The following is a 26,238-nucleotide window of genomic DNA, read 5'->3' on the forward strand; positions in this document are numbered from 1 at the left end:
TGGGTAAACAAACAAACATGGGAGTAGCTTGCTTATTGCGACTGTTACTACCCATAACAAATTAAGCCTGATACTTTACTTTGAATGCATATCCAGCGCAGCTCACTGCTTCAACAGCAGGGGGAATGAAGAAATAGGATTTACATCCAGACAACATCAAACAAGGCATTGATCTGAGCAGTATGAGTATACAAACATTGGGGTAACTTGCTTGATACGACGGTTACTAACCTTAAACATTAAGCTTATACTTCACTTTGATGCAGCTCCAACACTGCTCTCTGCATCAGTGGTGGGGGTGGAAGGAAATTAGAATCAAAAATGTTACCAATAAGAGCCCTGAACTCAGCGGTCGGAGTAACAGATGAGAAAATAAGTGTGAAAGCTTGCTGGGCAGACTGGATAGGCCTATTGGTCTTCTTCTGCCGTCATTTCTCTGCTTCTATGTAAAGAGAGCCATCATGAAAGATAAGACTTTGAAGGTGGGGGGTTTTTTTGGTGGCGATTTGTTCAACCAGAAGGGTGTCTGAGCTTCAAGCCCTCTCGTAGAGAACCCTTTTTGCAGATTTCAGATTCTGCGGTCTCTCTGAGGACAGTTCTGTCTTTTCTGCTGAAGGTAGTTTCAGCGTTCCACTTAGTCAGTGGAGCTTCTGACCTTTACAAATTTGGAGGTTGTTGCGCCTCACGCAAAAGAATTAAGATGATTGGATGTCAGAAGGGCCTTGTTGTGGTATCTGGAGGTCACTAACAGTTTCAGATTATCGGATCACCTTTTTGTGCTATGGAGTGGTGCGAAAAAGGGTAAGAAAGCGTCAAAGACCACGATTGCGTGGTGGTTGAAGGCGGCTATTGGGTCCACATATATCTGTTGTGGTCGTCCTATCCTGGATGGGTAAGGGCTCATTCTACCCATTCCCAGGTGTCGTCCTGGGCAGAATGCCAACTGGTGTCACCGCAAGAGACTTTCAGGGTGACTACTTGGAAGTCTTTACATACTTTTGTCAAGCACTACCGATTGGTCATCCGGGCTCCGGATGTTGACAGCTTTGGTGAAAGTGTTTTTCGAGTGGGAATCTCACAGTCCCACCTCAGTTAGGGAAGCTTTGGTCCATCCCAGGAGTCTGGACTGATCTGGGTACGTACAGGGAAATGTAGGACCACAGATCAGTCCAGAATCCTGCCCAGTGGTGGAGAGAAGTTTTAGAGAGTCTGCTCGATCTGTTTTTTGTTCTTGAATAGCTCTGAAGAATGGCACAAGTTTCTCGTTAATTCTTTCAATAGAGTTTTTGAATTGCATTCTGGGGAATTTGATAGTGTTAAGTATTGGAAACATTTTTGACCTTTTTGACTTTTTATGCTTGGGTACTTGGTAATACTGAGCTGCAGGTGGCACACTGGATTAAGAGGCAGTGTCTGTGAAGCTTTCTCTGTCTCCATCTGCTGGAAGGGAGGCAAAACCCCCAGGAGTCTGGACTGATCTGTATACTACAGGAACGAAAATTAGCAAGTAAAAACCAATTTTCCTGTGCTACCTTTGTATTGGACTAAATTAATACATTTGAGAGTAGCTTTTAGGAGCTCTGCTTTCTTCATTGGATTGGTGCAGAATGAGGTACAGATGTTACTCGGGCAAAAATTATAGCTCATTTCTGCATTGACCAGATGAAGGGAGCACAGCTAAGAAATAAGTAGCTCTCGAAAGCTAGTCAACATATCTGTCCAATAAAAGGTGTCACCTACAGCTTGTTCTTTATTTTATTTTTAAAGTACATAAAGAATCAGAATGCTAGAATGGACCCATACTATTGAGTTTGGTTCTGACATGCATTAACCCTTTAATGTGGGTACCTAGTTGTATTTTTTATTCCCTGTACGTACCAGGATCAGTCCAGATTGCTGGGTTATGCCTCCCCTCCAGCAGATGGAGTCAGAGAAAAGCTGAAAAGCACCCCCTAGATATACTGGTGTGCCATCTGCGATCCCTCAGTATTTCTCTGACTCCAGCAGATTGAGAAACATAACCTGCGGTCCTGATCCTATTCACATTATTCATTGATTGTACAGGTTTGACTATTTTAATTAGGACCTTTGACTAGACCAGTTTACTTTATTCATTTTCTTTATATATAAAAAAAAAAGGATATTTCCTGCTTCTTAATAAACTTATTCAATTTTTTTACTTGTGGCGCTGGCTGAAGGGAGGCATTTTTTAGGGCAGGCTTGGCAGGGCTGTGCCCTAACGCCAGGTCCCGGAGCTTTTCAGATCCTTGGAAGCCAGGGGGGAAGTATTAACCGGTGGGCTGGTCACTCTCCCCCTTATTCTATTCCAGGGATGTACTTTCCCCTGAAGGGGGCTCATGGTGCGCTATAGCAGGTGAATTTTATCAGCCAGCCAAGCTATTTTTCTCTTTAAGGGCTTATTGAAAGTTTAATTTCATTTGTGTAAAAATAAATAAATAAATTATATAATATCCTATACAGACCTTTGCCACAGCCCTTCTTTAGCCCCAGCCTGCCCGAACTGGCCCCGGGGCTCCGGAGGGGGTGGAACTTTTTCACCTGGCTCGGCACAGGGCTACCTTCCATCTTTTTCACGTGCTTTTTTCTGTCGGGCCTGCCTTTGATATGCCGCAGGCTTCTGCCTGCACGGCCTGCGGGGAGTCAGGGGCACGGCTCTCTTGGGAGGGTCTCTGCTCCCGGTGTATCTCCTTTATCACGGTCGCGTGAGCCGCGAAGGATTCCGGCAGCTCGAGGGCACAGGCCTGCCCCGCCCCCACTAGACGAGGGAGCGGCGGCCATTTTGCCCGCCCTGAGCTCAGACGCTGATGCAGCGTTGGAGGGAGAGGATGGCCTTCCTTCTTGTCCGCCTGCCTTAAGCCCTCAGCGTTTTTGCAATTTTTTGGCAAAATTGGACCCTCCCTCTTCTCAGCCTCCGGGGGGGGGGGGGGGGCCTTAAAGATGCCACATCCATTTTCTTCTAAATTTCTTTTGATGCACAAAGCCTATTTAGAGGCTGAAACGGTTTGGGAGGATTCCCCTGCCCTCTCCCCTAAGAGTTCCAGACCCTCGCTGGATCAGGGGAGGGCAGGGGTGCGTCTCCCGCGCCCGTCAGCGGAGCCTGATTTTCCCGAGTCTGCGGGTCCCTCACAAGGACCCTGGTGACCTGGAAATGGGCGGAGATGTGAACGCTCATGTGCAGGTGGAAGGGGATGATCCCCAGATCCTTCGCTTATTCAGTAAGGATGAACTGGACCCTTTGATTCCACATGTGTTGCGGGAATTGGAGATTCCTGCTCCGCAGCCTGAGGCAGATTCCTCTCCCGGAGATTCTGTGTTAGTGGGGCTTAGGGGTCTACCGCAAACGTTCCCATTCCACCCTAAGTTTTTTCAAATAGTGTCCAGAGAATGGGATTTTCCAGAAGCTTCATTACGAGTCAGCAGGGCTATGGAAAAGCTATATCCCTTACCGAGCGATTCCTTAAACCTTCTCAAGCTTCCCAAGGTAGACTCTGCGGTCACAGCTGTAATTAAACATACTACCATTCCCGTGACTGGCAGCACGGCGCTTAAGGATCTCCAGGATCGGAATCTGGAGGTTTTGTTGAAGTGCATTTTTGAGGTTTCTGCACTCAGTGTCCGTGCCGCGATATGTAGCAGCCTCATGCAGAGGGCCACTCTCCGTTGGGTTCAGCAGTTGCTTACGGCCCAGGAGCTTCCCCCGGAGGAGGCGGAACAGGCCAACCGCATGGAATCAACGGTCGCCTACACAGCAGACGCCCTATATGATCTTCTACGAACTTCAGCACGCACGATGTCATCGGCGGTTTCCACAAGGCGGCTTTTGTGGCTTGTAATTGGTCGGCAGATGCCTCCTCCCAATCCCGTTTGGGTTCCTTTCCCTTTAAAGGAAAGTTGCTGTTTGGGGATGAGCTGGAACAGCTCATTAAGGACTTGGGGGACAACAAAGTTTATAAGCTGCCTGAGGACAAGCCCAGACAGTTTCGCCCATCCGGCGCGTTTAGGGGCCGTTTCCGGGGTCAGCGCCGTTTTCGTGCAGGGAGGGGTTCTTCCTTCACACAGCGGTAGTCGGCATCCCGTTTGTAGGCGTGGACACATTCCTTTCGAAGCAGAAGGTCTCAACTTTCGGGGGGCCCCTCATAGCTTTGCCCCCAACAAGACCTCACAATGAAGGGGCGCCAGCCCATTCCTCCGTCCCACGAATTGGAGAGAGGTTGTCTCTATTTCAGGAGGAATGGGTCAAGATAACATCCGACCAGTGGGTTCTTGACATTATAAATCACGGTTACGCTTTGGATTTTGTTCGGCCGCTCCGCAATCTATTTCTAGTGTCACCTTGCGGTCCCCCGGCCAAGCAACATGTGATTGCTCAGACGCTGTCTCGGTTACGTGCGCTGGGAGCTGTAGTTCCAGTCCCGTCAGCCGAGCGCCAGATCGGTCGTTATTCTATCTACTTTGTGGTTCCCAAGAAGGAAGGCACGTTCCGCCCGATTTTGGACCTGAAACAGATGAACCGGGCCTTGCGCATCCCGCGTTTTCGGATGGAAACGCTGAGGTCGGTCATTGCGGCTGTCCACAAGGGAGAGTTTTTGGCCTCTTTCGATCTAACGGAGGCTTATCTGCACATAGGCATTCAAGCGCGCCATCAAAGGTTTCTCCGGTTCATGGTCCTAGGAGAGCATTATCAGTTCTGCGCCCTGCCTTTCGGTTTGGTGATGGCACCCAGGGTATTCACGAAGGTGATGGTGGTAGTTGCAGCCAAGGGATTCTAGTTCATCCTTATCTGGACGATTGGATGATTTGAGCGAAGTCTGAACCACTGTGCAAGATGATAGTGCAGTCGGTATTGGAGCGGCTGCGGTTGTTGGGATGGTCAATTTCGACAAGAGCCATCTAGTTCTGTCCCAGGAGTTGGAGTTTCTGGGAGCCTTATTCGATACTTGTGCGGGCAAGGTGTTTCTACCCCGCCAGCAGATGGACAACTTAATTTCTCAAGTTCAGCGCCTGTTGGCTCTCCCTTTGCCCACAGCCTGGGATTATTTGCAGGTTATTGGACATATGGCTTCTACTCTGGAATTGGTCCCATGGGCCTTTGCTCATATGCGGCCTTACAAAGGGCACTGCTTTCCCGCTGGGACCCCAAGTCGAAGGACCTGCAGTTGCCGCTACTGGAACCAGCCAGGACCAGTCTCAGTTGGTGGTTGGTACAGGGATATCTTCTGCAAGAAATGAACTTGGAACCTCCACCTTGGATCATCGTTACGACGGATGCCAGTCTGACAGGTTGGGGAGCAGTCTGTCAGTCCAGGTCGACACAGGGTCGGTAGTCACCTTGTCAGGCCAAATGGTCGATCAATCGGCTGGAAACCAGGGCAGTTCGCTTTGCCCTCCGTCATTTTCTTCCTTTGGTCCATCGCCGAGCAGTACAGGTTCTGTCCGACAATGCGACAACGGTGGCGTACATAAACTGGCAAGGGGTACAAGAAGTCGTCCAGTGGCCTCCGAGGCGGACTTGTTGATGGCCTGGGCGGTACGTCACCTGAGCCGTCTCGAGGCCTCCCACATCGCGGGCGTGGACAACGTCCATGCGGATTTTCTCAGTCGACAGCGCCTGGATCCAGGAGAGTGGGAGCTGTCATCCGAGGCGATGCGCTCGTAACTCGCCGCTTGGGGACTCCACGCTTGGATTTGATGGCGACTCGGATCAACGCCAAGGCAGCTCGCTTCTTCAGTTGCAGGAGGGAGCACAGCTCGGAAGGGGTAGATGCTCTGGTGCTACCGTGGCCTCAAGACATTCTCCTTTATGTATTCCCCCCTTGGCCACTGGTGGGGAAAGTTCTAAGATGCATAGAATCCCACCGGGGGCTGGTCGTTCTAGTGGCTCCGGAATGGTCAAGAAGACTGTGGTTCACTGATTTAATCAACCTAGCGGTGGACGGTTCCTTGCGTCTGGGTCATATTCCGAATCTTCTACGACATGGTCCCGTATTTTTCGATCAGGCGGATCGCTTTTGTCTAGCGGCTTGGCTTATGAAAGGAAACAACTGAGAAAGAAGGGTTATCCGGAAGCCGTGATTGCCACACTTCTTAGGGCCTGTAAGACCACTACTTCCATTGCCTATGTTAGGGTCTGGAAGGTTTTTGACTCTTGGTGCAGTGCATTGAAGGTGTCCCCACAACAGACTTCTATAGTACATATTCTCGCGTTTTTGCAAGATGGCTTGAGAAAGGGCTTGGCCTATAATTCTCTTAGAGTACAGGTGGTGGCCTTGGGCTGTCTACGTGGTAAGATTGAAGGTTCTTCTATAGCAGGTCATCCGGATGTGGTTTACTTCTTACGCGGTGTCAAACATTTGCGTCCTCCGGTCCGAGCGATTTGCCCATCTTGGAGTTTAAATTTGGTTCTTCATGGTCTCTGCGTTTCACCGTTTGAGCCTATCAAGCGCGCCGCCTTGAAGGATTTAACTCTCAAAACAGTTTTTCTCGTGGCTATTTGTTCGGCGAGTCGTGTTTCCAAATTTGCAGGCATTATCATGCCGGGAACCGTTTTTGCGTATAACAGTCGGGTGTTTCTCTTAGGACTGTACCCTCCTTTTTGCCTAAGGTGGTCTCTACCTTCCACGTCAATCAGTCAGTTGACCTTCCATCTTTTTCGGAGGAGGATAACCATTCTTCTCATGGTCGAGACTTGCGGCGACTGGATGTCCGGCGGATCCTTTTACGGTATTTGGAAGTAACCAATGAGTTTCGCCGATTGGATCATCTTTTTGTCTTGTGGAATGGTCCAAAGAAAGGGCATAAAGCGTCCAAAGCTACCATTGCTCGCTGGTTGATGGATGCTATTGCTTCCACATACATATGTCACGGACGTCCTGTCCCTGACGGTCTCAAGACTCACGCTCTTCGCTCGCAGGCGGCATCTTGGGCGGAAAGCCAATGTGTTTCGCCCCAGGAAATTTACAGAGCGGCTACTTGGAAGTCATTGCACACGTTTGCTAGACATTATAGGTTGGATGTTCGAGATCCGGATGTAGAGTCTTTTGGCAGTAGTGTGTTTCGAGTGGGACTCTCTGGGTCCCACCCCATTTAAAGCGGCTCGGGTACATACCAGCAGTCTGGACTGATCCTGGTATGTACAGGGAAAGGAAAATTAGTTTCTTACCTGATAATTTTCATTCATGTAGTACCAAGGAACAGTCCAGACGCCCGCCCAAGAAGGTATATCACAGGAGAGTCCACTCGTCTTCAGGTCGTATTTCTGTTGTTTTCTCTTCACAGTTGTTTTCAACATGTTATCGGTTTAAAAAAATAAATAAATAAAATAACATATAAGTTTTTTGGTATTTTTAGAGTATACTTTTTGCTCTAGTCATTGGTTCTTGTAAAAAAAAAAACAAAAAAACTTAGGATGAGATATGTTTCATTCTGCTTTGATATTGATTATACTGAGGGATCGCAGGTGGCACACCAGTATATCTAGGGGGTGCTTTTCAGCTTTTCTCTGACTCCATCTGCTGGAGGGGAGGCATAACCCAGCAGTCTGGACTGATCCTTGGTACTACAGGAACGAAAATTATCAGGTAAGAAACTAATTTTGCTTTTATATGCAAAAGTTGTTATGCCTTTTTAATGAAATCTGCAAACATGACCATTTACTTCTGTGAAAAAGATTGTGTGCACGGCTCTGAACTGCTTGACGGATAAGTTCCATCTAAGCACAAGTCTTATGCATTACAGTAACTTAATTCTTTCAGATGGGTCGGTGGATGCTGAACGCAGCATTGTCACGGACCTCGTTAGCCACATGGATCCCCAAGGCCGAAGGACCATCTTTGTTTTGACCAAAGTTGACCTCGCTGAGAAAAACGTGGCCAGTCCAAGTAGGGTAAGAACAGTGAACCTAGGGAGGGATAACTAAAGTACCTTAGTAAATTGTTTATTAGCCTATCAGGCAACGGAATGTTTTTTTCAGGCACAAATATTTTTAGGGCATTGTGCAGCTGAAATACATCTGTAAAGTTTTTTTGTGTTTTGTTTTGTTTTGTTTTTCTTTTTAATGTAAAAAGGGCAGATTTGAATAGCCTGTGTTTGCATTGTACAGAGGCATGCATCACAGTACATTTTGAAAGGGATGCGTATTTCATGTTGAAAAATAGTGGCTGCAAAATCTGTGCACTTAGAGCACCCACGTGCCTTGCACCTGTTCTCTGTGCAGGCAGCCTGTGAGGGCAGAATAGCACATACAAGTTTGAAAATCCTGGGTATGCATACTGTTTTGTTTTGGGGGGTTTTTTCTCCCTCATCAATCTGGTCTTGTACATGGTAATACCTGACTATAAGCTGGCTAAAAGTATGTATGTATGCTGCGCGATCCTGCGCGTGCTTCCAGCTGAGCTAGAGGACAGTTTTCTTTTGAGCCCATTTACCCGGCTCTGTCTTTGACAGATGTCTTCAGTAAGTGTAGGAAGTTTGTCATTATTTGTTTAATGTATGTAAATATGGGGCAAATCTTAGAAATTACATGCAGGCATAGATTGAAGCACAATGCTTTTTGCATTCATCTTGTAGATTCAGCAGATAATTGAAGGCAAGCTGTTTCCAATGAAGGCTTTGGGTTACTTTGCTGTTGTGACAGGAAAAGGTAATAGGAATCTAACAACCTCCCATTGAATTCTCATTCTCCATAGAGAGTTGTTGGAATGGAGCTGCAGTAGTAATCTCTCCTTTTTCTAGGAAACAGCAGCGAGAGCATTGATGCAATCAAAGAGTATGAAGAGGATTTTTTCCAAGGCTCAAAACTTCTGAAGTATGTCTCTGTGCATTTGATCTTCATGAGCAATGAATTCCACCAGTGCCAAATAGAACAAATAGGAGCAGTAGTGAGAAGGGACCCCACCCCACCTTGAATATGTAGGATACTAAATTGTGTGACAAGTTTTACACCTGGTCTTTTAAAGTAGAGGTACCTGAAAAATCATATCATCTAATAGTTGTTGAAAATTCCTCCCACAATCCAGGCATTACTAATCACAGTTCTCTGGATCATAGTAAGATTTTATGGAAACAATCTAAGGAAATCACAAAAGACCCTAATTGTACCATTTTTTTTTCATATTTCCTAGGTATCTCATTTGCCTTTGAGCAGTTTATTAAAGGGGTGGCCAACTCTGGTCCTCGAGCCACAAACAGACCTGGTTTTCAGATTATCCACAATGAATATGCATGAGAGAAATTTGCATATGCTCCTTTCATTCTATGCAAATCTATCTCATGCATATTCATTGTGTATATCCTGAAAACCGGGCCTGTTTGTGCTCTTGAGGACTGGAGTTGACCACCCCTGGTATATTATATGCTTCTGCAGTTATATTGCAGTTTTATTCCTGTGTGCACAGCTATTTATCTAAAATTTTAAATATTTATAGTTCACATTAATCAATACATACTGGTTTAAGTGAGTGTTTTGTAGCAGTTTATTCCAGGTCAAGTATGGTTGCACTCTGCAGAAGTTCTGACATAGTACAACATTAAAGTAGATGGCTTAAAACACTTGGCTTGGCAGTGCAAGTCTGGGAGGATAAAAGGGGGACTGATCACTACAGTGAATCTCAATTCATCAGAAGGAGCAGTGAAGAGAGGGAAACCGGGTTTTAATAATCTGAGAGAATCAACACATGAGGCTATCAATATCCAGAACAAAAACAAGAAATTGCAAGTAATGAATGGAAAATGGGACTTTTTCCTTTAATATGTAACAGTTTATTTAGCTTATGCCTTACCACTTGTATATCAAAAACAAATCACAACCATCAATAAAATAGGTGAACAGGAGTAAAATCAAATAAATGTTTTCCTATTGCAGCCCTGTAAGAAAAATGTAAGGAGACTATAATAGGAGCATATTGTAGAGGTGAATATATGCCCAGCAATGACTCCTGCAGTAGTTGCAATACAGGAGGCCAACTTTTTGAGTGGATTTTGAAGTGCTATCCTGTACCATAATTGTTTGTAGGACAGGGATGCTGAAGGCCCACCAGGTAACTACTAAGAACCTGAGTCTCGCTGTGTCTGACTGCTTCTGGAAAATGGTCCGAGAGTCTGTGGAACAGCAGGCGGATGCCTTTAAAGGTAAAACTTTCTCAATAATCAAACCAAATTGCCACTTACTCCAATTAACATAGGTTTGCTAAGTGGTTGGGAAAAAAACAGGTTCTGTCCTTCCTAGCTTAAAAGCTTAAAGGTGAATTTAAAAAATCCGATGTACATTAATAAGGGAATGCAGGAATATGTTGGACTCGCGCACTCTGAGCGGATTTTAAAGGCCACCCAGATACTCACATAAATGCAGCAGCAAGCACATCTTGGATGTTTTCGAAAGGGGGAAGGGGCGTGGGTGTGGTCTGGGCGGGGCATAAGCTGAGGTGTGCGGGAATACTTACGCACTCTGGCGTGCGCTGATGCCCTTTATCGCATAACTTTATTATCCCAGGACAAGCAGGATGCTAGTACTCACATATGGGTGACGTCACCGACGGAGCTCAGCGCGGGAAATCTTTCTGTCAAAGTTTCTAGAAACTTTTGACTGGCCGTGTGAGGCCACTGAGCATGCCCAGCATGCTATGATATTCTCTGCCACAGGTGTCTCTCTTCAGTCTTCGCTTTTCCGCGCTGCCTCACGCATCGCGGGACTGGAGCCGTTGCGTTCTTCACGAAGTCTTTTGTGACTGAAAACCTCATATTTCTCGATATTATCTCTCATAGAAGTCTCTCGCAGTTTATTCTCACCGACTGGTGAGTACAGTTTCCTTGATTTCTCATTTTTCAAGAAATCCCTTCTCACGAATTCACATCCATCGATGGCCGTCTATCCCAAAATGGCGACGGGCTTCAAAAAGTGCCCTGTTTGCAATAGAAATATGTCGATAACCAATCCACATTTGGAGTGTGTACTCTGCCTCGGAGAAAAACACGGTGAGTACATGTCCCAAATGTGCGGAAATGACAGCAAAGGGACGGAAGGCCAGACAGGAGAAGATGGAACATTTGTTCCAACTCCAGTTAATTCCCTCTCCTTCCAAATCATCGAGGTCGTCTCCGGCTGGAGCGACCAAACGAGCACTAGTTAAAAAGCCGCGTCCGGACGGATCCAGTGATCGCCCGTCCTCACCATCGTCGGTGCTATCGGCGAAGTCGGCGGACCATCTAAAATCCAAGCATCGACGTCCGTCATCCTCCACATCGATGTCCCAAGACGAATTGATGGCGAAGCGGCCCCGAGAACAGGAAACACCGGGGCCTTCGGCGCCTGGGCTGTTATCTCCACCGATTCCAGACACTCCTCACACTTCATCACAGGATATCTCCTTACCACCACCGCTTACAATTGCGCTGACTACATCAGTTGTACAGCCAGAATTGTCTATTTTAATAAGACAAGCGGTCATCCAGGCTCTTCAAGAGCAAGCTGTTCCAGCAATTATGCCGATGCCTCCAACATCGATGCCGATGCCTCCAGCATCGATGCCGGTGGGCCCACCGATGCCGGTGCCTTCATTGGCACCGAGGACAATGATCGATTCCATCACTACTACACCGAGGCTCTTGACGTCATCGACATCGATTTTCGCCCATATTCCATCGGGCCCTTCAATGACGTTCTCTATTCCATCGACGTCGATGACTTCTGTGACACTTCCACCGATGACACCATCGAGGCAACCTTTATACGAGCCTCCAGAAGTTCAGGATCAGGCTTTCTATCGACGCCTTTTGCAAAGGTACCAGAATGTTATCGATACTCTACCATCTACGAAGCCACAACACACTTCTACAATATTTTCCACCGATGATCAACAGCCAGGCCCTTCAGGCCTTCACTTCCCACCTAAATCAACACCAAAATCTCCTTACAGAGAAGATTCTGAGGATTCTTGGGATGAGCAGCACTCTGTAATTTCTTCTGAGGAATTCGTCTGACCCTTCTTCTCCGGATCAGAGAAAGAAGTCACCCCCAGAGGATCTATCATTTTCCTCATTCATCCAAGGCATGGCTGACTCTGTCCCATTCAAACTCACAGCAGAGGAAGATACCAGGGCACAAACTCTTGAAGTTTTACAGTTTGTTGATCCACCCAAACAAGTACTGGTCGTGCCAGTCCATGAAGTCCTCTTGGATCTCCAACGACAAATTTGGGAACATCCATCTTCTGTTCCTGCAGTGAACAAGCGTGTAGACACTACTTACATAGTCCAGCCAGATCCAGGCTACCAGAAACAGCAATTACCACGCCAGTCTGTGGTAGTCGGCACAGAAAAAATCCAAACGTGTGCGCCCACACTCATCGAGCCCACCTGGTAAGGACCATAGATTCCTGGACTCATTAGGCAAAAAGGTCTATCAGAGTTCCATGTTAAACACCAAAATTTCTGCCTACCAGCTGTACATCACACAATACCAGAGGGAACCTCTGGAAACAAATGGAAGAATTTGTTACCTCCTTACCCACACAATTCCAGGAACCAGCACAAGCTGTGATCAACAAGGGACTAGAGGCGGGTAAACATGAGGTGAGAGCAATCTACGATAATTTTGAGACTGCTTCCAGAGCAGCAGCAGCTGGAATCACTGCCCGTAGATGGCCCTAGCTTAAGGCATCTGACCTCAGGACTGAGGTGCAGGAAAAACTTGTGGATCTGCCCTGTCTCGGTGACAATCTGTTCGGGGACAAGATTCAGGAAGCCGTACAACAGCTTATGGACCACACTGAGACTCTACGTCAGCTGTCTCAAACCCCACAAGAGCCTGCTACTCAGTCTTCTCGTCGCCCTCCCCGAAGAGAAACCCGACGTTCTTATTACAGGCCACGCAGATACTACCCCCCGACTTCTAGGGGTAGGTCTGCCAGACCACAACAACGCTCCCAGGCCAGGCAATCTAGGCCTGCTCGTCCACAACCCCCTGCACAGACAGGCCCTGCGGCAGGCTTTTGAAACACAGGCCAGAGAACATACCCAACCTTTCAATCCCAAGCCAAACCTACCACTGGGCGGAAGAGTATCTCACTTTCACACAAATTGGCAAAACATAACATCAGACCAATGGGTACTCTCCATAGGTGTCTCAAGTCTACAAACCAAATTTCATCTCAGTTCCTCCAGAATTTCCACCAACTTCCTGCCCACAACAAACTTCTCAACTTCATCAACTACAAATAGAATTATCCACCCTTCTGAGAACTAGAACCATACAACCAGTGCCTCAGTCTCAGCAGGGCAGAGGATTCTACTCCCGATATTTCCTCATTTCAAAGAAAACCGGAGGCCTACGTCCCATCCTAGACCTCAGAAATCTCAACAAATTTCTAAAAGAAGAGAAATTCAGAATGGTTTCTCTAGGCACCATGCTTCCCCTTCTTCAAACAGGAGATTGGCTTTGTTCTCTGGATCTTCAAGACGCTTACGCTCACATTCCAATATTCCCTCCTCATCACAAATACCTGCGCTTCATGGTAGGCCATCAACATTTCCAATACAGAGTTCTACCCTTTGGACTGGCATCTGCTCCAAGAGTTTTCACCAAATGTCTAGCAGTAGTAGCAGGACACTTACACAAAGAAGGTGTCCATGTTTTCCCATACCTAGACGACTGGCTCATAAGGAGTCAGTCTCAACAAGGAGCTCTCACTTCTGTGACTCGAACAATTGCTGTACTTCACTCCATGGGATTCCTCATCAATTATCAAAAATCCCATCTCACTCCGTCTCACCTGCTTCAATTCATAGGAGCAGAATTGAACACAGATCTAGCAAAGGCCATTCTACCTGTAGATCGTGCAGATGCCCTCATTCTACTAGCGAACTCCATTTCCTTACAGACGCAAGTCACAGCTCATCAATTTCTGATATTGCTAGGTCATATGGCCTCCACAGTTCATGTTACACCTATGGCAAGGCTTGCCATGAGGGGTTACCCAATGGACTTTAAGATCACAATGGATACAAGCCATTCAACCACTACATTATCCAATTCGCTTGACCCAACAACTAAGATCATCTCTACGTTGGTGGACAAACAAGGACAACTTGTGCAAAGGCCTACCTTTTCAGCAACCAGTCCCACAGATAACTTTAACTACAGATGCATCCACCTTGGGGTGGGGAGCTCATGTAGACAATCTCCACACTCAAGGGACTTGGACAAAACGCGAAGCAACGTTTCAAATCAATTTCCTGGAGCTTCGAGCTATACGTTATGCGCTGTATGCGTTCAAGGACTGCCTTTCACACAAGACTGTTCTGATCCAAACAGACAACACAGTTGCCATGTGGTACATCAACAAACAGGGAGGTACGGGCTCGTATCTCCTTTGTCAAGAAGCTGCACAGATTTGGGGCTGGGCCCTGAACCACTCAATGTTTCTTCGGGCCACTTATCTGGCAGGCATTCACAATGTAGTAGCAGATCGACTCAGTCATCAATTCCAACCACACGAATGGTCCCTGGATCCTGCAGTAGCGACCAGGATATTTCAGCATTGGGGACAACCATCAATAGACCTCTTTGTGTCACATCTGAATCACAAAATGGACAGGTTCTGTTCTCTACACAAACAGAAGAATCAGCCAGCCAAGGACGCCTTTGCTCACCCTTGGAACTCAGGCCTACTATACGCGTATCCTCCGATACCGTTCATAACCAAAACTCTAGTGAAACTACAACAAGACAAGGGGTCCATGATACTCATAGCCCCATATTGGCCTCGACAAGTATGGTTCCCCACACTGCTAGACCTCTCAGTCAGGGATCCAATTCGTCTGGGAGTAGCTCCCACTCTCATAACTCAGGATCAGGGTCGGTTGCGCCATCCCAACCTTCAATCCCTATCCCTGACAGCATGGATGTTGAAAGCTTGATCTTACAACCTTTCAATCTTTCATCCAATATATCTCAAGTGCTTATAGCTTCACATAAACCTTCCACAAGAAAGAACTATTCTTCTAAATGGAAGAGATTCACTTTGTGGTGCTCTGAAAAGAACATAAATCCTTTCACCTGCCCCACAACTTCTCTACTAGAATACTTATACCATCTTTCAGAATCTGGTCTCCAGACTTCATCTGTAAGAGTACATTTAAGTGCAATCTCAGTTTACCATAACAAGATGGGAGATGCACCTATTCCACACAACCTCTCGTCAGTAGGTTTATGAGAGGTTTAACTCAACTTAAACCACCAATTCGACCACCTGTCACAGAATGGGATCTGAATTTGGTATTAACAAGACTCAGGAGGCATAGTAGTTGATTCATTGGGCGGTTCTGGCAGTGCCTCACATAGCTGGGGAGAACAATGCGCTGGCAGATTTTCTCACCAAGCAAAAATTGGACCCTGGAGAATGGGAACTGTTTGAGGAAGCAGTGTTTCTTGTTCGGGCCAGGTGGGGGAATGCTTATCTTAGACTTGCTGACTTCAAGGCAAAATGCCTAGGCGGAGCGCTTAACAATCACAAGCGAGAACACGAAGCTGTGGTGTTTCTGTGCCACCAAGGATTCTTCTGTAAGTCTTAGCCCATGGCTGTTTTCTGGGCAGGATGTTATGATGCATAGAGAGAGACCAAGGCAAAGCGATTTGCCTTGGTCTCTCTCTCTGTCATGTCTGCCGTGGTTTGGAGACCTAGTAAACTTGGGAATGGATAGTACGTTAAGGTTTGGTCACCCTCTGAGACAGTTTCGCCAGGGTCCCCTATTTGCAGATCAGGCAGATCACTTCTGTGTCTCGGCTTTGTTTTTGAGAGGAACCGCATGAGATAGAAAAGTTATTTCCACTTTACTGGAGGCCAGATGGCCATCCACATCCTTGGCTTACTTTAGGGTGTGGAGGATTTTTGAGGCTTATTTGTTCAACACGGCATACAGCCTACTCAGACTTCAGTTTCCCATAACTTGACCTTTTTACTAAATAGCTAATGTAACCCCCATATTTAAAAAGGGCTCCAGGGGTGATCTGGGAAACTACAGACCGGTTAGCCTGACTTCAGTGCCAGGAAAAATAGTGGAAAGTGTTCTAAACATCAAAATCACAGAACATATAGAAAGACATGGTTTAATGGAACAAAGTCAGCATGGCTTTACCCAAGGCAAGTCTTGCCTCACAAATCTGCTTCACTTTTTTGAAGGAGTTAATAACATGTGGATAAAGGTGAACCTGTAGATGTAGTGTACTTGGATTTTCAGAAGGCGTTTGACAAAGTTCCTCATGAGAGGCTTCTAGGTGTTGCAGCCATCCCTTTTCGACGGCTTCACTCCGCCTACCTTTCTTTGCACCTCCTCTCGCTTTGGATGGACGCCTGGCTGCCGCGGCATCTGCCTGCCATCCTCTCTGGTGTCCCCGGACCGGCTTGAGCACTGCCTCCCGCCATGCTCCACTGGTACCTTAGGGCACGCGCGCCGCGCAGCCCTCACTCTTATTTCCTACATGGCGCGAACCTCAGGGGCGTCCCCCTGTGATGACGCCACGCTGCCCGGATATTTAAACCCTACAATTTTTGCTAGCCTTTGAGTTAGCAAGGGGGGATTCTTATGGATGGGATTCGCTCTCCGTACCCAGCTACTCTGCCTCCAATTTCCATTGGACTCAATGCTAACGGGGTACCCGCTCCTCGAGGGCCTCACTTGCTTTTCAGGTCGCTATCAGGAAACCGGTACTCGCTCCTCGAGGGCCCATGTTCCCTGACTCACTGCCTGCTCCTACCTTCTCTTCTGCCTGGAAGGATTTGCTATCTTCAACACCAGTGAGTACTACCATCTTCACCTCAGAGCTGTTCCCTGGAACCAGATACTCGCTCCTCGAGGGCCTGCTCTCCCTAACCTGGGGTTCTCCATACTGGGGCTTGTGCATATTCCACTGTACTCATTATTCTCAGTTCTTTCCACTACAGCACTGCTACCGGAGGAGTCGCTGTCCCAGCGCCTGAGGGATACTAGCCCAGCCGAGCCACTTCTACTGCACTACTGCCACCTCTGGTGGCTTCATCACCTTGGTCTAATAAAAGATCAATCTCTGTGTTTGTGTGTCCTAAGCTGAGCCTGACCTATGGCCCCTCATGGGACTTCCCCCTGTGGGCGTGGTCTGCTGCCACAGTGTCCAAGGGTCCACCCAAACCTCACTAATTATAACACTAGGAAAAGTAAATAGTCATGGGATGGGTGGCGATGTCCTTTTGTGGATTACAAACTGGCTAAAAGACAGGAAACAGAGAGTAGGATTAAATGGACAATTTTCTCAGTGAAAGGGAGTGGGCAATGGAGTGCCTCAGGGATCTGTATTGGGACACTTACTTTTCAATATATTTATAAATGATCTGGAAAGAAATACGACGAGTGACGTAATCAAATTTGCAGATACAAAATTGTTCAGAGTAGTTAAATCACAAGCAGATTGTGATAAATTGCAGGAAGACCTTGTGACACTGGAAAATTGGGCATCGAAATGGCAGATGAAATTTAATGTGGATAAGTGCAAGGTGATGCATATAGGGAAAATAACCCATGCTATAGTTTCACAATGTTAGGTTCCATATTAGGTGCTACCACCCAAGAAAGAGATCTAGGCGTCATAGTGGATAACACATTGAAATCGTCAGTTCAGCGTGCTGCAGAAGTCAAAAAAGCAAACAGAATGTTGGGAATTATTAGAAAGGGAATGGTGAATACAACGGAAAATGTCATAATGCTTCTGTATCGCTCCATGGTGAGACCCCACCTTGAATATTGTGTACAATTCTGGTTGCCGCATCTCAAAAAAGACATAATTGCGATGGAGAAGGTATAGAGAAGGGCGACCAAAATGTTAAGGGGAATGGAACAGCTCCCCTATGAGGAAAGACTAAAGAGGTTAGGACTTTTCAGCTTGGAGAAGAGATGGCTGAAGGGGGATTTGATAGAGGTGTTTAAAATCATGAGAGGTCTAGAACGGGTAGATGTGAATCGGTTATTTACTCTTTCAGAAAATAGAAAGAATAGGGGGCACTCCATGAAGTTAGCATGTGGCACATTTAAAATTAATCGGAGAAAGTTCTTTTTCATTCAACGCACAATTAAACTCTGGAATTTGTTGCCAGAGGATGTGGTTAGTGAAGTTAGTATAGCTGTGTTTAAAAAAGGATTGGATAAGTTCTTGGAGGAGAAGTCCATTATCTGCTATTAATTAAGTTGACTTAGAAAATAGCCACTGCTATTACCAGCAACGGTAACATGGAATAGACTTAGTTTTTGGATACTTGCCAGGTTTTTATGGCCTGGATTGGCCACTGTTGGAAACAGGATGATGGGCTTGATGGACCCTTGGTCTGACCTAGTATGGCATGTTCTTATGGGTCTAGTGAGAGGTCTAGCCTATAATTTCCTTCGGGTACAGGTGGTGGCTTTAGGCTGTCATCTGGGTAAGATGCAGGGATTGTCCCTGGCCTCGCATTTGACTAATTCGTTTTTCTTCGAGAGACAAAACACGGCCCCTCATTGCGGAAGGTGTGTCCCTCGTGGAATCTTCATTTGAGCCATTGCAGAGGACAACTCTAAAGGGTTTAGCCCTGAAAGTGATTGGTTTGATGGTGATTTGTTCGGCCAGAAGAATTTCAGAGCTTTAGGCACTGTCTTGTAGAGACTATTTTCTTCAATTTATGGAGTGCTCTCATTTCTCAGCCTTTCAAATTAGTCAAACAGTGGAATTTCCCACCTTTGATTTTGGATTCAATCTGTGAAGCACACGAAGCAACTCCGTGTGTTGGATATGCAGCAAGGTTGTTTTAGGTATCTCTTGGTGACTAATAGTTTCTGGAGATTGGATCCTATGTTTGTGCTTTGGAATGGGCCAAGAAAAGGGTGCAAGGCATCCAAAGTTACTATTGTGAGATGGCTGAAGGACACGATTAGATTGGCGTATATTTGTAAAGACCGTCTTGGGCCACACTCATAGGGCTCACTCGACTCAGGCACAGGCAACTTCCTGGGCCAATTATCAGCTGATTTCTGCACAAGAAATATATCGGGCAGTTATTTGGAAGTCATTACCCATATTCTCCAGGCATTCCTAGTTTGATGTCTGAGTTCAGGACTCAGTGGGATTTGGAGAGAGTGTATTGTAAGAAGGGCTATTACGTTCCAACCCAGCATAGGGGAATTTGGGTACATCCCAGATGCCTAGCCTGTTCTGGGGTATGAAAAGGAAAGGATAATTGGTTCTTACCTGCTAATTTTGTTTCCTGGAATATCCCAGATTAGTCCAGAATCCCACCCGTTCAGTAAAGCCCTGTCGTCATGGCAGTTTGGTTACATGATATGTTTAATATTGTTGGAACAAATTTTCCATAGATAATCTGCCTCCCTTCTGCTCATTGAGGAGGAAGGAGTGTCTTGGTTATGATAGTTATTATCATCTTGGCTTGGGTACAGCTAATACTGAGGGGACTGCAGGTGGCACACTAGCAGTGTCAGTAAAGCTTTTCTTCTCTGTCTCCATCTGCTGGCAGGGAGACAAAACCCAGGAGTCTGGACTGATCTGTAGTATTTCAGCAACAAAATATAGCCGGTAAGAACCAGTTTTCCTTTCCTATTCATGTACTGACCAGTTCTTGGTATTGTGACAAGCGCTTGGTCCCCTTTTAGCAATGTGGTTGGTTTTGAGTTGTTGCTAAAGCAATTATGGGGCCAGTGTACTATAGTGCATTCACCTCCTGTGTTGTTGATTGAAAGCGGTTAATGCATTCTAGCACTGTTAATGCATGGAAACTAGCTTGCAGTAGCGTTAGTGTAAAATCTATGCTAATTAGGTTCAAAGATATGCAAAATAGTGCATTACCTATTAGCACATTAAAAAAAAAAAAGCACAATGCATTGCACACATTGATGCAAAAAACGCAGCTACATTGCAGGGAGGTGCAATTAAGTTTGTGCATTAATGTTTGCATGTGCACACGTACTTTGACATCTGCCTCATTTGTATCTCATTAACATCTACTAATAGTATGTCAGATATACCACATTTATATCTATTAATAGCCAATGGTAATGCAGTTTAGTACATCAGCCTAATTTTTCCCCATCTCCCACCCCCCAAAACACACACTTGTCTACTTTATATGATTTATGACCAATACCTGTTGATGAGAAAAGAAAACATGAAAGTTACTGGTGCAAGATGTAAAGGGTCAGATAATAAACTATTAGACTAATTACAAAATAATGGCAGGTACTTCACCATATGGTCTCCATGTTGAAAAGGACTTCACTGTGATCCAATAAGTATAGCAGAAGTTTCCATCCTCGCTGACATTTTGGTCATATGCTGGACTACTGATGACTGTTATGGGATCAAAGCAAGATCCTTTTTCGTTGCAAAACCATGTAGTGTAGTACCAGTTCCTTGAATTTAATATGTTAGTCTTGGAAGATGCGGAGCCCATTCTTCCTGTGCTGTGAACGTCCATGATGAGGTGGGGGCCTGGGAATTGTTGCTGAATTATTTTGGAGCAGCTTTGATTTACTTCAGCTAACCAGTAGTTAAAGATGAAAAATGCAATCAATGCTCTAGTACAGCTTCTCCCACCAACAGAGCCCTGAAAGGTTAGCTCTGGTATTTTTGAAAATGTTTTAATTTCATCATATCCTCTTTTTCCTCCCCCTCCTCCTTCCATGTCATCAATAGTATAAATTTGGATAATTAAACAGTATATATTGGCCAGCTGCATAGCTGTGTGCCCTGACTATGGGATAACAGCAAGGAGAATCAGCTGACTAACAGAACTCGGCGGTGTTAACAGATCCTGATGGAAATAAGAGTTTTTCCAAAAGTGAAACATTGACTATCTCCACATTGGCTTCTGCCTTCCAGGAGCAGTCACAAATTGCAAACTATATAAAGAACACAAGGTATAATATATGAGTGTGATAAATTAGTGTCTTTGGTAGCATGACATCATGGCGGCACACAGGTGCCTAAAGTGATGTAGAATGGATTTTAATTTGTTACAAATTAGCATAAATAATCCTGTGAACTATAATGAAAGCATTACTAGAGATAATATTTTTATTGGCGCAGTGTATTTCTGCCTAGTGCCAATGCCCACCTACTATACTTTTTTAAGCCCATGTCTTAGGAGCCGTGAGCTGCATTTTGAAAAGATTGTTTTTCCCTCAGATAAGGCTGAATTAGCCATGATGTCTGGGAGCGCCCCTTAGTGGCCCAAAGCGGGAACTTTTCTTAGAATGTACAAAGCTTTGCTCCTGCATGCCTGAGCAGTACCTTCCTGCGCGACTGCCTGCATTGCCTCAGTTTTTGCTTTTCCCGCACAGCTAACGGACATGGGTTCTTCTCACTCTCGCCTCTGTTTTGTTTTGTTTTTCCTCTCTGTTCTTCTCCTCATCTCACCTTGGTGAGCTCCAAGCAGCACTTTTCAGTGCAACCATGGCCCCAAAGACCCCAGGCTTTGTTTTGCCTATTTGTGAGGACGTGCATGGAAAACTTGCAGACCTTCCATGCAAAGGTGTCAGCTTGTTTGGAGACAAGCTCCGGGAAACAGTATCTCAGCTGAAGGAGCAGAGTGTCACGGTATCCTCCCTCACGTCGCCAGCAGAACAGACACCTGTGAAGCAATACTATCCTACCTATAGGAAGCCCTTCTACCTGAGGTACTCCTACTCTTTGTACCAGCCTCTCCCATATCAGCAACAGAGGCCACAGCCACAAAAAACCCAATCACGGGCTCATAACTGCTCCCAGAGAACGCAAAATCTGGTGCAAAATACTGGACAGAAATCCCCACAGTCTTTTGAAGCTACCTCAGCCACAGCTATATGGAGTGGTAAGCGGACGCCTCTCTTCCTTTGTTCAGGCTTGGGGTCGAATCACATCGAATCTCTGGGTTCTACCTGGACAATTGACTACTCGTAGCCCCAAACCCAAAACTGATCCATGCCCATCAAATTCGAACCATAATCTGCCTGGAAAATCCAGGCTTCATCATCAATTATGAGAAATTTCATCTCAACCCTTCTCAAACCCTGAAATTTATAGGTGCGATCATAAACTCACGCCTTTGCAAGTGCTTTCTTCCAGAGGGCAGGATTCATACCTTAAAGAGTCTTGTCTTAACATTGAAGTGCCTTGCACATACCACAGCTCATCCAATTCTTACCGTATTGGGACACATGGCAGTAGTGCTGTATGTGATTCCTCACACGTGCCTTCACATGTGCCATTTGCAGTGGATTCTGAAATCCCAGTGGTTTCAATGCTTCAATCCCATGTCGAGAATTGTGACCCTGACCTGACCGGTGGCAGAGGCCCGATGTTTTACAATCCGACGTACCTTTCCGGACCTCGGCTCATCAGATGGTTCTAACTATGGATGCCTCCGTGAAGGGGTGGGGCATACATGTGCTTCATTTCAAAACACGAGACCTGTGGTCCCCCAACGAGAAAATGCTTCAGATCAACCTATTAGAACTACGAGCCATATGGTATGCCATCCATGCCTTCTCGCGCACTCTTCAACACAAAATAGTCATGCTATACACGGACAATCAAGTGGCGGATCCGGTTCCAAGATACTATGCAGAGAATCTGTCCTGATATTGGAATGGGCTCCTGCTCACTTAATTCAACTGCAGGCCACGTACCTGCCGGGATTAAGAAATACAAAAGCCGACCGACTCAGTAGGATCTTTCATCCACATGAATGGGAACTGCGTCAAGATGTGGTGGCCTCCCTATTCCAGAGATGGGGTATGCGTCGTATGGATCTCTGCCACTGAATGCAACACAAAACTGCTGGAATTTTGCTCTCTAAATCCAAGTGATCAAAGAGTGGCTCAGGACGCTTTTCTGCTCACGTGGGTAGAGAGGGCCTGTTATATGCGTTTCCTCCAATCCCACTAATCACTAGGATGATCCAGAAATGCATTGCGGACGAGTTGGATCTCATCCTCATAGCACCAGCATGCCCCAGGCAACCGTGGTTTACCTCATGCACCTCTCAATACATCCGCTCTCAATACACCCGCAGGTCCTACTTCCACATGCGACGAACCTTCTAACACAAGAGGAGGGGACACTGCTTCATCCCATGCAAGACTCCCTTCATCTGACAGCATGTAGATTGAAAGGGAAGTACTGAGCCATATTCCTACCCCAACGAAGATTCAGAACATTCTCATCTCCTCACAAAGACCATCCACAAGGAAAAATTATGTAGCTAAATGATATAGATACCGTCACTTGTGTATGTCCGTGTCACTTGACCCCTTTCAATCCTCAGTGGGAACAGTTGCTTAAATATCTACATTTACTATTCGTCTCGGGGCTGTTGGTTTCATCCATCAGAGTACACCTCAGCGCTACAGTGGTGTACCATTCTTCTGTTCAAGGAACCGCTATATCCATGCACTCCCTCATATCTCGCTTCATGAAGTGGGCCTTGAGGCTTTGCTATGCCTTGGGACATAAGTGTAGTTCTGGAGACACTGATGCTTCCACTGTTTGAGCTAATGCAAACATCTTCATTAAAGTTTCTCACGTGGAAAGTATTATTTCTAGTAGCAGTAACTTTGGCAAGACGAGTAGGCGAACTTCAAACACTAGTTCACTACTCGCCTTATCTGCAATTCTACAATGATAAGGTCACCTTGCGGACCCAGCTGTCTTTCCTTCCAAAAATAGTTTTGGCTTTTCATTTGAATCAAGCCATAACATAGCTGACATTCTTTCCTAAGCTGCATACATCCAGCCGAGAGACTTTGCTACACACGTTGGATTGCAAAAGAGCATTAGCCTACTATAAAAAGAGGACTAACGCACCAAACAGACATTCACAGTTGTTTCTCTCCTTCAACCCAAATGCTCTGGGATTACCAATAACCAAACGGATGCTAGCAAACTGGTTGACTCGGTGTATCCACTTCTGCTGTTTTACCAGCTCAGAGTGTCTAGAATCAAAGGTCAAGGTGCACCAGCTAAGAGCAGTGGCTGCTTCAGTTGCCCACCTTCGGCAGGTGCCAGTTCAGAACATATGCAAGGCTGCTATGTGATCATTGCTGCATATCTTCACGTCTCACTACTGCCTCCAACAACATGCCAGTTGAGATGCATCCATGGAGCAGGAAATATTGCATCACGCTACTAATTCTTAAGACTGCCACCATCCACAAGGATCCGCTGCACACATGATCCTGCATATATCCGGATATATAAAACATTCTTGGTCAGACATGCAACTGTGCTTCGTTTCCCTGGCTGGGGACTCCTAGACAGCATGGTTAATTCAGCCTGCTTATCTGCGGGGAAAAAAGCAAGTTTGCTTACCGTAAACTGTATTTTCCGTAGATAGGATGAGTTAGCTATGTGTGCCCGCACTCCTCCCTGTACAGTCGTCTTCCTTCTGCCAGGTCTTATTCTACCTTATGGTTTTCTGCTTCTCTATGCTTTATAGCCAACTGAGGCAATGCAGGCAGCCTTGTGGGAAGATACTGCGCAGGCATGCAGGAGCAAAGCTCTGTGCATTCTAAGAAAAGTTCCTGCCTCGGGCTACCAGGGGGCGCTCCCAAACAGCATGGCTAATTCATCCAGCTATCTACAGAAAACACCGTTTACGGTAAGCAAACTTGCTTTTTTTCTAGAAGGAAAGTTCATGATATTTGGAGGAACCTCTGAATTTACATGAGTTCTGTGAACCTGTGTAAGCTTCTGCATAAAAATGTTACCGCTGCCAATTTCTCAGGAAGCAGACTGCAGGGATTTTAGTAGACACGCTAGCGACCATGCAAAGGTTGAGATGGGGGAAGTATTTGTAAACCTCACTATTCATTAATTTTCTTTTTTTCTAGCAACACGCTTTAATCTTGAGACCGAATGGAAGAACAATTACCCGCGACTCCGAGAGCTCGACAGGGTAAAATTTCTGTGACATGTTTTTCCTCCTCCTAAGATTTTCTATAAATAAATAAAAATAAAAAGTAATTGTGGGAGAAATTGCAGTAATACAACCAATTTCTAGGCACTTAGTCATTAAAAACAAATCCCAGTAAACCATGTAAAAAAAAAAACAATAAAGCTGTTTAATATATTATGCATTAATTGCCAGAAGAAAAGAAGTTCTGGAATAAGGATTTGCGGTGGAAGGCTGGGTGGGATTAGACTTGAATAAAATAGGAAAGCATTTATTTGCTGAAAGCCTGCTGACTGCAAGGAATAGTCTTCCAGTGGAGACAGTGCAACCAAAACAGTATTAGAATTCAAAAAAGTATGAGATGAGCACAAAAGGTCCTATAGTGATAGGTACGTGAAGAGAAAACTGAACGTGAAGTAGCATCAGTCTAATTGCATTGGGTATAGCCAGACTGGATGGGCCTGGTAGCCTTTCTGTTGACAATTTCTACCTTCTAAAGCTTGCTGAATTGTAAGGAATTGTCAAAAGAGCTGATGTGGCCACCGTGAAAGAGATGCAGGGGACTGGGCGGTTGTCAGTCCCATGACCCAGAGACAAGGGGGGAAAATATAGGAGATGCTCAGTTTGGGGAACATTGAGTTAGTGGTTGGGCATTAAAGATTGGGTGACAGAGGCAGTGAACTGAGATGAGACAGAATTTCACCTCTTGAGTTCCCTGTATGTACCCGGATCAGTTCAGACTCCTGGGTTTTGCCTCCCTTCCAGCAGATGGAGACAGAGTTTTGACAGACTCTGCCATATATACCAAGGTGCCACCCACAGTCTGCCAGTATTCCTCTATCTCCAGCAGATGGTTGAGGTGAAAAGCCCACAGTCTGGTTTGATCAGTAGATAAAGTATAGATTTGTTAATTGAGTTGAAAGTGTAGACAGAGAGGCTGGTTAGACGTAAAGTTCGTTTGAAAAAAAAAAAAAAAGGAAGTTAATTTTCATAAGGCATAGGTTGCAGTCTCAAGCCGCCCGGAGGGTTGTGAGGTCCTGAGGGGACCATCCCCTCTCGTGTTGCAGGCAGCTGCTCGTAGGGATCGAGGGCCCTAACACCAAGGACAAGAGCAGCTCTGGGGGTGATACCGGAGAGTCTGGCTCACTTCCCCCAGACGGAACTGAGACTCACGCAGGCTGCCGTGCCGGCCCGGGGGTAAATTATACAAAAAAAAAAGTTTGCCTTGTTGTTTTTTAGTGGCGTTGACTCTCCCTTTCCTTCTTGCACTGCGGCTCGGTTT

At 45.9% G+C, this 26,238-nt stretch overlaps 1 protein-coding gene across 2 annotated transcripts in view; it reads left to right on the forward strand.

The window, feature by feature from the left end:
- OPA1 (OPA1 mitochondrial dynamin like GTPase) overlaps positions 1-26,238 on the forward strand; it is a 568,764-nt gene that overhangs the window by 213,599 nt on the left and 328,927 nt on the right. For both annotated transcript variants that reach the window (XM_029616769.1, XM_029616770.1), the window contains 5 exons: positions 7,773-7,903; positions 8,587-8,659; positions 8,752-8,824; positions 10,031-10,146; positions 24,895-24,959. In XM_029616769.1, the coding sequence (XP_029472629.1) occupies positions 7,773-7,903; positions 8,587-8,659; positions 8,752-8,824; positions 10,031-10,146; positions 24,895-24,959 (458 nt within the window). The remainder of the gene's footprint in view (positions 1-7,772; positions 7,904-8,586; positions 8,660-8,751; positions 8,825-10,030; positions 10,147-24,894; positions 24,960-26,238) is intronic.

This window comes from Rhinatrema bivittatum, chromosome 9 (genome assembly GCF_901001135.1).
Source record: "Rhinatrema bivittatum chromosome 9, aRhiBiv1.1, whole genome shotgun sequence".
NCBI lineage: Eukaryota > Metazoa > Chordata > Amphibia > Gymnophiona > Rhinatrematidae > Rhinatrema > Rhinatrema bivittatum.